Source organism: Lolium perenne, chromosome 4 (genome assembly GCF_019359855.2).
Source record: "Lolium perenne isolate Kyuss_39 chromosome 4, Kyuss_2.0, whole genome shotgun sequence".
Taxonomy (NCBI): domain Eukaryota; kingdom Viridiplantae; phylum Streptophyta; class Magnoliopsida; order Poales; family Poaceae; genus Lolium; species Lolium perenne.
In genome coordinates, this window is record NC_067247.2 from 391811131 (window position 1) to 391823865 (window position 12735).

Below are 12735 nucleotides of genomic sequence, written 5' to 3' on the forward strand. Positions count from 1 at the left end.
TCCGGAGGGAGTTCGCCAGATCGCCATTACTCGGCGCTAGATGAGAAAATTAGGATCGACTATCCATGTCAGCGATCCGCACCACCCCTCAATCTCAGGTGTCCATCTTTTCATCGATCCTAAAAACCAAAAAAGGGAGAACGGAAGGAACTTTCATCTTCTTCAAAATTCGAACGGCTTGTTCCAAAACATCGGTCATTTGTTTCCTTTCTATAAGTACAAGACCCTAGTAGAATATCCTAGTTTCCGCGTGTGCTAGCTAGCTCGATTGACCCCAACAGGCAAAATGCAGACGGAAGTCGCATGCGTTCTGGTAACTAGGAACACAGAAACATTCAAGACGGCCGATGATTAGAAAGTGCTGATTTTGTTTCGTGAGAGGATGGCTGGTTTATGGAATAACTTATTCGTAATAACAAACGTCACATGGAGAGATCCTAAATAATAGGTCAATGCATGCTAACCCCACACACATCATACCTATAGGGACAGGCAAGGAAAACTGAGAAAACGGCAATTACTCGAAGACCACCGCATGCATGCCACCAGGACGTAAATAAATGAGACAGTGCACGCTTCCATCCAAACAACCCCGGACAATTAATTGACCTTCCAGGTGACAGGTCCGTGTATCTTACCTTTCCATGTATCTCCTAACACATGCAACAAAGAGATTAGAGAAGCCTCATCGATGGAACCGAAATTTCACCTTCCTTCTTCCCGCCATGCTGTTGAAGTTTTTTGAACTGTTTCAAAGCCTCAGCCTTTTTTCCCTATAAGTATAAGCCCCTAGCCACATACCGCGAGTCGGTTTGCGCGTGACTTGTGACTTAGACTTTGACTCTTGCTCGGCGAGGAGAGGAGAGAAGAAGAGGCCACCATTCTGCGTCATCGACGCCGTCGACGTCCATATGGTTGCGTGTCCGGAAGACTGTTGGGGTCGCCGTTGTCCACGAGCTGAGTTCTTCCGGCGAAGTAGTATCCTGGTATTATTCTCGTCTGGTTTCATCGATCCGTGGGCGTGAGAAGACATGTCTGTATCTTTGGATGATTGATTTTACCGACCCCTATTTTTCCTCAGTTTTTTTTTTAATCTTGTTCTAGTTCCATCGGTCCTTAATTTGCTCCTCTACGCCGGGATGGAGAGCGGCATGGTCGCCGCGCGCGACGGCCAGGACGACTGGGTCAACAGCATCGTCGCCGGCCTCGGCACCGGCGCGCTCTTCAGGGCCGCCAACGGGCCCCGCTCCGCCGCCGTCGCCGGCGCCGTCGGAGGGGTCCTCGCCGGCGCCGCCCTCGCCGCCAAGCAGGCCGCCAAGCTATACCAGTTCGCGCTCTGATCCCTCTACCCCCACTTCGGTACTACAGTATCACTTTCCTCTCCGCTGCTGTGATCGAATCACTTAGATCAATTGGGGCAGAGGATGCCATTTCTTCTTTTGTTGCTCTACTAGTAGTGCCGGTTAATTAATTATTTGGGAAGGGTCATCTTCTCGACACTACCGTGCTTATTATGTTATATCATCATGTGTAAACGATGCTGATCAGGTCAGATGATCAGCAATTTTTTGACATGCCTTGCAGTGTAACATCTTCTTCAGGTGTAGTACCCCTTAGTTAGCTAGCGAGCGTCGACACAATAATACATACGTTTGCATCATGCTGGCAAGTCCAGGACATTGTGGAATGTAATGTTCATTCTAGTGTAGTTTGGCTAGATTGTTGTGGTGCTCGCTTCTCTTGTCATGAAATGCTTGTCCGTGGAATGGTAGGTTAAGTAACTCTTCCTCTAATATTCCTGCTCATGTTATTTTTGCTCGAATGCTATACTGCCATTTAGAAAAGTGTTGAATTCATTAAAAAAGTTGAGCCTTTTGCATTCTCCCAATGTAACAAAGCGTTGTTGCTCACACTGGAATGATGTACTACTATTTCTAATAACTTGAATTTGCAATCAAGTTAAGCTTTTGTTGCTACATATTATTAGCTAGTCTTCTTCTGATCTTCCTGCTATTTCACATAACTTGAATTCATGAAAAAGTTGAGCTTTTGGAGTCCTGTTATTGAACAGTACATTGTTAATCACACAAGGATGCTGTACTGCTATTTGGAGTAGCTTAAATTTGTAAAAGGGTTGAGCTTTTGCGTTTTTTAGTTCCAACGATGCATTTGTACCACACGATGATTTTGCACTTCTCCTTCTTCCCCACTTACAAGTAAGGTCATCATGCACATCTGGATTCTTGCAGCTCAGATGTATTTGCGTGTGCATCTTTGTGTACATCAATACACTTCACAGGTAGTTAAGTCAGGTTTTATCTTTCTGTAGATGGTATTCTTGCTGTAATGCTATTTGGAATTATACTTGGATTCATGAAAATTTGAGCGTTTTGTGTTCTGGTGTTTTAACAATGTTATCATGTTTAGATCTTGTGAGCTGCCTATCATGATCAAGATCGTCTATTTGTAATGCTACATGTTGTGTTTGTTGGGATCCGATGAATATGGAATACTATGTCAAGTTGATTATTGATCTATCATATATGTGTTGTGTTTGTTGGCATAGAAAGATTATTTGACAATGAACTTATTGAAATTATACTTAGTGGTTTCATTATATTTGTAGGAATCAGTTACTGTTTTGAAATTATACTACCAAGCATGGGAAACTTTTTAAATGTCCTCTACATCGTCTTCGAGGTTTAGGTAAGATCTCGGGTATCTCTTCTTTTTACTCTATGAGCTCTGTGATATTGTGGCTGTATTGACATATTGGCATGCTTGTTAGAGGGTCTTATGCTACTATTTATGCGAAGCGAATGTGGTTGACTGGTTTTGTGTTGGTTGTCTAAGTTTGCTGCTATTTGTTATGTGCGCCACTAGTTGGTACTTTCTGGTAGTTATCAGGCCTTGCTTATTGAAATATTCAGTTTATTTCACTTGCATTATTCCTCTGTCCAGCTGAGAAGAATGAATTTCTTTGATATAAAGACGTGCCTTTCTGGTTTACTTGTGAGATTTGTTTTGTTGAGTTAATTAATCTCAACCTTCAACTAGAATTTGATCCAATGTGGGTTTGACCTAGGGCTTGAGTTCTTGTTATGTAATAGGTTTTTGTTAGAGCTGATCTGGACTAGATCAAAGTGGTTGATCTACTTTGCGATTCAACGCAATATATGTTGCCTTGGATAAATTATGTATGTTGCCTTAAAGATGCTTGCTGAATTGGTGCCTGACTTGGAAATTGGTTCATCAATTCCATCTTTTAACAAGAAAGAAATATGGGTCTAGTTGAACTTCATGTAAAGGGAACTATGAACACAATCGCATGCAGTATAACACTTATCTTCTGTGCATTTTGATGATTTTGTTCATCTTTGCTATTACATTAATTTCGTAGGAACTTGTTTTAGATTGTGATGGCTTGTTTCTTGTTTCAAGTGCTAGGCTGTTTCATTGATGGTCTTCTTATCCTTCAAGCTATACAATGTCTCTATTTCGAGTTGCTGTTGCAGTTCGAGATCAAGGTTAGGGACCTCCACATGAACATTTGATCATGCATATCCAGTTATAACATTCATGTATGCACCGCTTAGCGCTACTTACATTTGTCCTTTTTCTGTAAGGCGGTGATGCTAATTTCAATGCTTGTAGTGTCGTGTCTCTATGTGATGGATCCGAAGGCTGGGTTAAGGAGGTGCCCACGCTGTGTAGGAACTTGGAGAGCCTGCAGGGATATGAGGAGTGTAAGGTAAATTATGATACTTTTCTTGTTTAAAAAAATCTTGATATATGAGATTGCAAGTTGATTAGTATGAGCATGGGAGTCTTGGCATGCTTGGGGGTTTGACTTAGTTTTATTTGCTCCTGGCCACTAGTGCAGCCCAAATATCGATAGATGTTGCTAAAGAAGGAACTTTCTTCATTAAATTTTGCACATCCTAACTGGAATGGGCATGCCGCACCTATCATGTGCACAAAGTCTGCATTTTTTGTTGTAGATATCTAGATGGTGTCCATGCTACCTAGGTGGACCGGAAACCACTTGGACTCGGTGACGGAGTGGTGGACAGTGTGGGCATCGACTCAGTGATGATAAGCAGCTGGCTGCACTACACCCCCTGCGTGGTGGTTCAGGTCGGTGAAGTATCTGAGTTAGGGTGAGGGCGTGGAGGAGGAAGAGAAGCTGGAGTTTTAAGAGAAGGATGAGCTGTAGTCGTCTGTCTATCTTCTCGCTCATGAGTTGATTGCTGAAAATGTTGTGATTTATATGTGTTTTTCCTGTGGGTCTGGGGCTATGTATACACGGTGCCTTTCGTAGGTTTCCACCATGTAGCTGGTGTGGTGATCTACTTCGTACATGTAGATAGCATCTGTGCGTGTTTAAAATCAAATAAATGCTTCTGTTTTGCTGAAAGCTTTAATCAATGCTTATATGGTTCACTCAGGCTGATGTAAACAATAGATATTAAGATGGTTTGAAGCAAAAATACACAAGATGAATTTGTTTGAAGTAGATGACAATTAATGGCTCCTTTTTTCTTGTCGGTCTTATTAGTCAAACCAACCCTTCCCTCTCTCTAGTTGTTGGAAACAAAAACTTCTTAAGTTGATGGTTTGTATTAACCTGCTGGTGAGTATAATTCAACGTATAAGGAAAACAACTTGCATAAAACAAATCTAGATTCATCAGTGGGAAATAAATTGTAGAAAAATAGATAGACTCAGATCCTTTGAAATACACACTGGTTGAGGTTGGTTTTTGGGAACGGATGTGCACGGATGCCACTGGGGTGTAATTAAATCAGGCATTCAAACATTGGAATGTAAAACAACCCCGGACAATTAATTGATCATTCAGTCTACCGATCCATTGGATCATGTATCTCAGCCTTTCCTCTCCTATACTCATTAAAAAAAAGGTTCAAGCATGTGATACATCTTGGGAAACAAGCGGAGAGTTATCTACATGCCGGACTCCTATCCTACAAAATTAGATTGAACCACATGATATGCGTCTTTGTTTGCACTAGTTACGGATCACAAGTACTACGGAAACTAACTAGTACTACTGAAACTAATCACCAAATTTTAGGAATGGAATTTATTAAGAGCCATATTTTTAGAGGAAACATTCAAAAGGTCCGATAAGTCGTGGAATCATAGGAAAAGATGGTAAAGCATAGGTACATGCTAAACCAACCCCACACACAATCATAACTAGAGCATACGCAAGGAAAACTGAGCAGACGGCGGCAATTACTCGTCAGCCACCTACCACCGCATGCATGCATACCACCAGGACGAATTAAACTAGGCAGTGCAAACGCCATGGTACTCCTAATCGGCAACGAAGAGATTAGATAGGCCTCGTGAAAGGAACCGAAATTTCATCTTCCTTCTTCCCGCCACCCTCTCTGAAACTCTTTTTGAACTGTTCCAAAACCTCAGTCTTTCTCCCCTATAAGTACACGCTCCTAGCCACATACCGCGTGTCGGTTGCGCGTGACTTTTATGACTTAGACTTTACTCTTGCTCGGCGAGGAGAGGAGAGGAGGCCGCCATTTTTCATCATCAACGCCGGTCGCCATCCATGGCTGCGTCCGGAAGGTTGTTGGGGTCGCCGTTGTCCACGAGCGAGTTCTTCCGGCTGCAGGCAAGGTAACCCTGGTTCTCACGTACGTATTTAGTATCCTGGTACTATTCTCGTCTGGTTCCATCGATCCATGGGCGTGAGAAGACATGGCTGCATCTTTGGATGATTGATTTTACCGACCCCTGTTTTTCTTTGGATGCTCCTGTTTTTTTATCTTGTTCTGGTTCCATCGGTCCTTAATTTGCTCTGCCGTGTATGTGAGGAGTAAAACGTATGGATCGATCGCCAACAGACGTGGGGTTTCCTAGCGAAATCGTGGCTTCGGAGAAGAAATCGGCGATCTCTGAAAGGGAAGCATGTGAAAAATTACAGAAATTCTATTTCGCTGGAAGACTCACGGAGCCAGAAGGGCAAGCCAGGGGGAGGCCCAGGGCCTCCTCACCATAGGCCGGCGCGGCCTGGAGGGTGGTCACCCCACCCTATGGTGTCGTCGCCTCGGGACTCTTCCGACTCCGACTCTTCGCCTATTTAAGCCGTCGTGACCTAAAACTTCGACACCGCTTGACGAAACTCCAGAAAGACTCCAGGGGTGCCGCCACATCGCGAAACTCCAATTCGGGGGACAGAAGTCTCTGTTCCGGCACCCTGCCGGGACGGGGAATTGCCCCCGGAGCCATCTCCACCGCCGTCTCCACCGCCATCTTCACCGCCATCGCTGCCTCCATGATGAGGAGGGAGTAATTCACCCCCGGGGCTGAGGGTTCCGCTGTAGCTATGTGGTTCATCTCTCTCTCTCTCTTTGTGATCAAGTTGAATATTATCTATGTGCTACTCTAGTGATGTTATTAAAGTAGTTTTATTCCTCCTGCACGGTGTAATGGTGACAGTGTGTGCATCCGTGTTAGTACTTGGCATAGGCTATGATTGTAATCTCTTGTAGATTATGAAGTTAACTATTGCTATGATAGTATTGATGTGATCTATGCCTCCTTCATAGTGTGATGGTGACAGTGTGCATGCTATGTTAGTTCTCGGTGTGATTGTGTTGATCTATCTTACACTCTAAGGTTATTTAAATATGAACATTGAATATTGTGGAGCTTGTTAACTCCGGCTTTGAGGGTTCGTGTAATCCTACACAGTTAGTGGTGTTCATCATCCAACAAGAGGGTGTAGAGTAGTCCTGTTATGTGATCGTTGTTAAGAGAGTCCACTAGTGAAAGCAGGATCCCTGGGCCTTGCTTCCAAGCATCGAATCTCCGTTTGTCTACTGTTTTGTTGAATGTTTGCTCGCTGCCATATTTCATTCAGATTGCTATTACCACTCACACTCATCCATATTACTTGTATCTCACTATCTCTTCGCCGAACTAGTGCACCTATTGTATTAGGTGTGTTGGGGACACAAGAGACTTCTTGCTTTGTGGTTGCAGGGTTGCTTGAGAGGGATATCTTTGACCTCTTCCTCCCTGAGATCGATAAACCTTGGGTGATCCACTTAAGGGAAACTTGCTGCTGTTCTACAAACCTATGCTCTTGGAGGCCCAACACTGTCTACAAGAATAGAAGCTCCCGTAGACATCAAGCACTTTTCTGGCGCCGTTGCCGGGGAGGAAAGGTAAAAGGCACTCATACTCCGGTTCCAGGTAGTACTTTTCTGGCGCCATTGTGTTTGTGCTCGAAGCTATTTCCTTTAGATCCTGCAATTGCAACTTTTTGTTTCTTGTTTACACTAGTTAGGCATAATGGAATACAACTATGAGCTTTTTGATTTATTTCCTAAGTTAGGACATGAATTGTGTGATGCGAAAATTAAAGAACCTATGGAGCCTCAATTGCATGCTAGTAGCAATATTATTGGTATGAACGCAATCACTGCTAATGCTATGAATAAGTCTAAGCTTGGGGAAGCTAGTTTCTGTGATCTTTTTGGCTTCCCATCTTTAGGGGAAAAAATTTGTTCTGATAATGCTTTATCTCCCATATGCGATAACTCTAATAATGCTTGTGATATTTTAAATCCACCTACTGCAAGTACTTCTTTCAAGATACCCATGAAAATTATTGAACGTGTTATGGATAACCGCTATAAAGGGGATGGAACTGTCCATCCTGGAGATCATTTACAGTTTTTGCATGAATTATGCGGGTTATTCAAGTGTGCAGGTATCTCTATGGATGAAGTGAAGAAGAAGCTATTCTCTTTCTCGCTGACTGGTAAAGGGGCGCATTGGTATAAATTGTTGGAGAATAGTCATTCTCTTGGTTGGGAGGAAATTGCATCTCTCTTTTATTCTAAATTTTACCCTCCTCATGAAGTGCATATTGATAGAAATTATATTTATAACTTTTATCCTCGTGATGGGGAGAGTATTTCTCAAGCGTGGGGGAGATTGAAGTCACTAATGCTCAAATGTCCCATTCATGAGCTCCCCCGTAATGTTATTATTAACAATTTTTATGCGAGGCTTTCAGGACATCACAAGGACTATCTGGATGCCTGTTCGGAGGGATCTTTCACAAGCAAGGAGGTTGAAGCTAGGTGGGATCTTCTTGATCGGATTAAGGAGAACGCTGAAGGATGGGAGAACAATGAAGGTAAAGAGTCAGGTATAAATTATGATTATGAATGCATTGAAGCTTTTATGGATACCGATAAATTTCGAAATATGAGTGCTACTTATGGTCTTGACTCTCAAGTTGCTGCAAATCTTTATAAATCCTTTGCTTCTCATTTTGAATTGCCTAAGAAGAATTTTGATAAGTATCATGAACCTTTTAAAGAGGCTTGCATGAAGAATGAAATTGGTGTTAATAATTGCAGTAAGCATGCTCAAACTCCTAAGAATGCTATTTCCTATAAGCATGTTAATTTTTGTGGAATGCATAGACCTTGTGGAATTAATCAAGCCAAAGATGAATATTGCATCCATCATATTAATGAAAAAACTAGAAAGTGGCTTAGGGCTCTAGATGATCTTGGTAAAAAAGTTTGTGCCCTCTATCCTTTTATTTGTGAAGTTTGCCATGAAGTGGGTCATTTTAATTTTCAATGCTCCTCCAATGATAATTTGAACCCAATGAGTGCTGCAAATTTGTATTGTGATGATGAAATTACTCCTAATCAGCATGATGAACTTACTTTATTTTTGGGGTGTGAAGAACTGTCGAGAAAAATCTCTTTGTTACATATGAGTGATCTTGATATTGATGATGTCCTGCATGGGTGTTTTTCTTATTGTATTGATAATAGCCATACAAATACTTAAATACAAAATATTTTAGAAGATGACACCTTGCCAAGATATGATAGGACCGCCGTGTGTTTTGAACTAATTAATGAAAAGGAGGGATCCTCCCAAGTTTCTTCTATTGTTTCTAAAAGTAAATCAGGATATGCGGACAAGCCACCCTTCAAGCCTCTTCCTCCTAAAGAAGGAAATGAGGAGAAGGAAGAGAAGAAGAAGAAGAAGAAGGGAACGAAGAAGAAGAAGAAGAAGAAGAAGAAGAAGAAGAAGAAGAAGAAGGAGAATAAAAAGAAAGAGGTAACGGCGTATCCCCGCGTGAATGAGATAACGCTAAGTAACCGTAAGTATGTTGCTCCTAATGATTATTGTGATAATGAATCTAAATATGATGATCTTCCTATGCCCTTTACATACATTAGCGATCATGATTTGAATGAGCACACTACTAATTTTTGCAGGTAGAGACGGTATAACCTGATCGATCTCAGCCGAGGCCGATCGATCCCCCATTGATCCGTCCAATGCCACGCGACAAAACAGGCGCCGGCGTCGCCGGCCGCTTCGGTGTTGAGCGCTCGCCGGACATGCTGGCGAACATCCATGGCCGCCTGAGCTGCCTCGACCGCATGTCCTTTGCGTCGGTCTTCCGCGAGTCTCGCGACTCGTTCAAGCCGGAGGCGCCGTGGCTCGTCCTCCCCGGCGAGACACTGGAGTCGGCCACAGTCCTGTCCCTTGCCGATCGCCGCGCCCCCGCTGAGCGCGTCCCGAGCCCCGCGATGCGTGGCCATGCCTTGATCGGCTCGTCGCGCGGGTGGCTCGTCACCGCCGACGAGCGCGGCCGGATGAGTCTCGTCAACCCGGTCACCAGCGAGCAGCGCGCTCTCCCTGCCATCACCACCATCCCCTGCATCGAGGAGTGGACCGGGCCCTCCCTCTTCATCTTCGACCTAAAACCCTTTGTCAGAGGGCCCCCGTACGCTCGCGACGAGCCGTACCCGCACGAGAAGTTCACGCTGAGATTGCACCAGATGCGCAACGACCTCTACCGCAAGGTCGTCCTCTCGGACGGTGGCCATGGCGCCGCCATGCTGATCACGGGATGGCTTTTCGGCGTCGCGGCCTTCACGACTCTGGAGGACGCAGTGTGGAGGTTGGCGCCCTCGCGCGACGGCGTCGAGGACGCCATCCACCACGACGGCAGGTTCTACTCTGTCACGTACTCGGGCGCGGTTGAAGTGTGGGAGCACGACACAGACGGCGGTGTATTCACGAGCGCCACGGTCACGCCTGGTCCAGCCGGCGCCGGGTGGACCCACCCAGGGCTTTGCCGCAGGTACCTCGTGGCGGCGCCGGGAGGGCGGTTCATGGTGGTGCTCAAAACGGACAGGTACAACAGGAGCCGGCGGACGTCCTCGTTCAAGGTGCATGTCCTCGACGGAGCGCAGTGGAAGGAGACGGGCGACATCGGCGACACCGCTCTGTTCGTCGGGGCGAACGAATCTTTGTGCATGTCGACGACGGTGCACCCGGAGCTCAAGGCCGGCTGTGTTTACTTCACTGAAGACCATCTGGGTCAGGCATCATTGTGGAAGGACGCGCCCAGTTATGGCGATGACGGCCAGCGTGGCCTTGGGGTGTTCTGCCTCAAGGACGGCACAATGGAGAAAGTCGAGGGGCAAGGGTGGCACCGGAGCTGGCCACCGCCAGCGTGGTTCACGCCTTCCATCCCATGATATGACCATGACTATGTGCTAAATACTTTATGTGCAATGTTATACATACTGCCATTTTCAAATGTTTGGATGTGTTGAGCTTCTTACGTCCTATGCCAATGGGAATAATGTTTGTTATGTTATGTCACTAAGTATGATATTTTTGATATTTCGATGTTTTCCACTAGTCTTAACTTTTATGCTGATATGGAATTTTGAACAATTTGTGATTTCTTGTTCAGTGCCGTCTAACTAAACTTGTTATGGAGCTTAAATTGCAGATCCTACTCCCACTAGGTTTGTTGTGTCCGATAGAATTTTTTTTCCTTCTTTTAAACCCTGGACTATGAAGCAAAAACCCCACAACATAAACTTTATTTCACTCTACCAAATACAGAAACATACATATTATTTACCCTTTGCCGATCATCAATGTTAATGCGTTGTCGTTGCATCTGCTGCTTTTTGTCTCCATATAAGACACTCGTACTCACCTGTTCCTTGAACTCCTAGCTTATATTGGGAGATCACTGAAAGAAAATCTGCAGTGGAACCTCGAAGATGGAGGAGCTATCAACTACAAGGGGCGAAACTCAATTAGCGAAGCTAACGGAATCAACTTCTACATCAATCATGGTCGAAACATAAACAAGGAGTAGAACAAAACCAATTCCCTAATCCTAGACCCTAAGTAGCTAGAGTTCAATTGTAATTTCATTAGAAGACCAAGTAACTTTATAGGTAGAGCTAGTGCGAAGTCTAGTCTACGAGTTGTTATGCTAGAGTTTATTTATAGTTTCACCTCATTGTAAATAGGAGGTTGTGATGATCTTTTGTAAAGAATCGGTGTTGTAATTCTATAGACACCCTTTGACCCACAATGTTTATGTTTTACCACTCTGAGGGATGTAATACTAGTGGGACAATGTTTCATTGGTGTTATGTAAACGAATTATGTAATACAAAATGCAGAGGTATGCTGGGTCACCACACCAAAAGGAGGTGGTACCGAGGCAATCGATTTTGAGCCCCAACACACTCCATACCGCATACCTAGAAAAAAATATAGAAGGTTCCACTGTAAAAGAAGAAATGGAGGCGGAGAAAGAGTTGTGCCAACAAAGCGGCCAACTAGCCAATTCCGCCGACCAACCTGGTTTGGGATCATAAACCATCGTGATCTGCTGAAGTGCGGCCATACCATATCTCTAGGCAACCCATCCTTATGCTCAAAGGGCTAACGAGGGAAATAAAGATTCTGCATAACACCATTCCTGGTAGCGAGCATGCTCTACTTTAGTCAAAAGAATGAGAAATGGCGGTATTCGTCATGAGGGTGCCTCCGATGAAAGAATTTGTCCATGAAACCCTCAGTGAAATGTTTTTTCTTCATTTTGAGGATATCTTTAAGATGAACCACATGCAAGAGCTCGATTTATTCCAACTATGAGCTATCTATCAAGCATACCTTGTTAAAACCTAGCAAATCAATGACATCGTAGTGGCGGACACTAGTACATTTCCGAGACCAACTTGTCTCACCCTCAGGGATGTTTTCTTCTAGGGGTTACCTTGAAAATTTCATGGTGGAGAACAAGGACAAGCACTACATTCTCGTGCCTTACTTTCCCACATTAGCCATTCTCGCTAGCCCTATCTATGCTTCTCTAGATTTCCATTATGCTTTGCTGGCACGCACCGATTGAGGCCAATTAACTTGAGGATGTTTACTAAACTGTTTGTTCAGCAATCACTGCATCCTCATCGTTCTATACCTTCGACTGGCCCATGCTTCATATTTGGACTCGACAAGGTGCGAAGAAATATCACACTAGGCTTAGGAAGGTTCTCAATGATGCTCTCAGCAGCTACAACATAAAGCTTGGAACATTATTGTGAGTAACAAAAAGTATTCAAATCGGATACACCGGTAATTTTTGGCTACAAAACCGACTTCTGCTGCGTGTAGGAACCGAAAGAGAGCCACATGGACGGATACTATGCCATCCTTCACATGTTGGAGCCGCATGGTCTCGAGACAAAATAAGGCAATTGATGTCATCGACCGGGAAAAAGAATGGTTGAGGTCACCTATGAAGATCTGATACTACAGTTTTTGTGCATCTAGTTGACCCTTGCAACGATAATCAATAAGGATGTCTACTTATCATTTGTGATG

General features: G+C 44.1%; 1 protein-coding gene and 1 long non-coding RNA gene across 2 annotated transcripts; both read left to right on the forward strand.

Moving 5' to 3' along the window:
* Window positions 1–2608: 2608 nt before the first annotated feature.
* Window positions 2609–4513, forward strand: LOC127297508 (uncharacterized). Its single transcript, XR_011742254.1, has 3 exons — window positions 2609–2706; window positions 3442–3527; window positions 3655–4513. It is a non-coding gene; the product is annotated as an uncharacterized lncRNA (long non-coding RNA).
* Window positions 4514–9365: 4852 nt separating this feature from the next.
* On the forward strand, window positions 9366–10795 carry LOC127348191 (uncharacterized). Its single transcript, XM_051374279.2, has one exon. It carries the CDS (start codon window positions 9366–9368, stop codon window positions 10575–10577), a length of 1212 nt encoding a protein of 403 aa, XP_051230239.1. The 3' UTR covers window positions 10578–10795.
* The last annotated feature ends 1940 nt before the right edge of the window (window positions 10796–12735 follow it).

What these genes read in the sequence shown, in the direction of transcription:
- LOC127348191 (XM_051374279.2), top strand. Translation starts at nt 9,366, where the DNA reads ATGCCACGCGACAAAACAGGCGCCGGCGTCGCCGGCCGCTTCGGTGTT.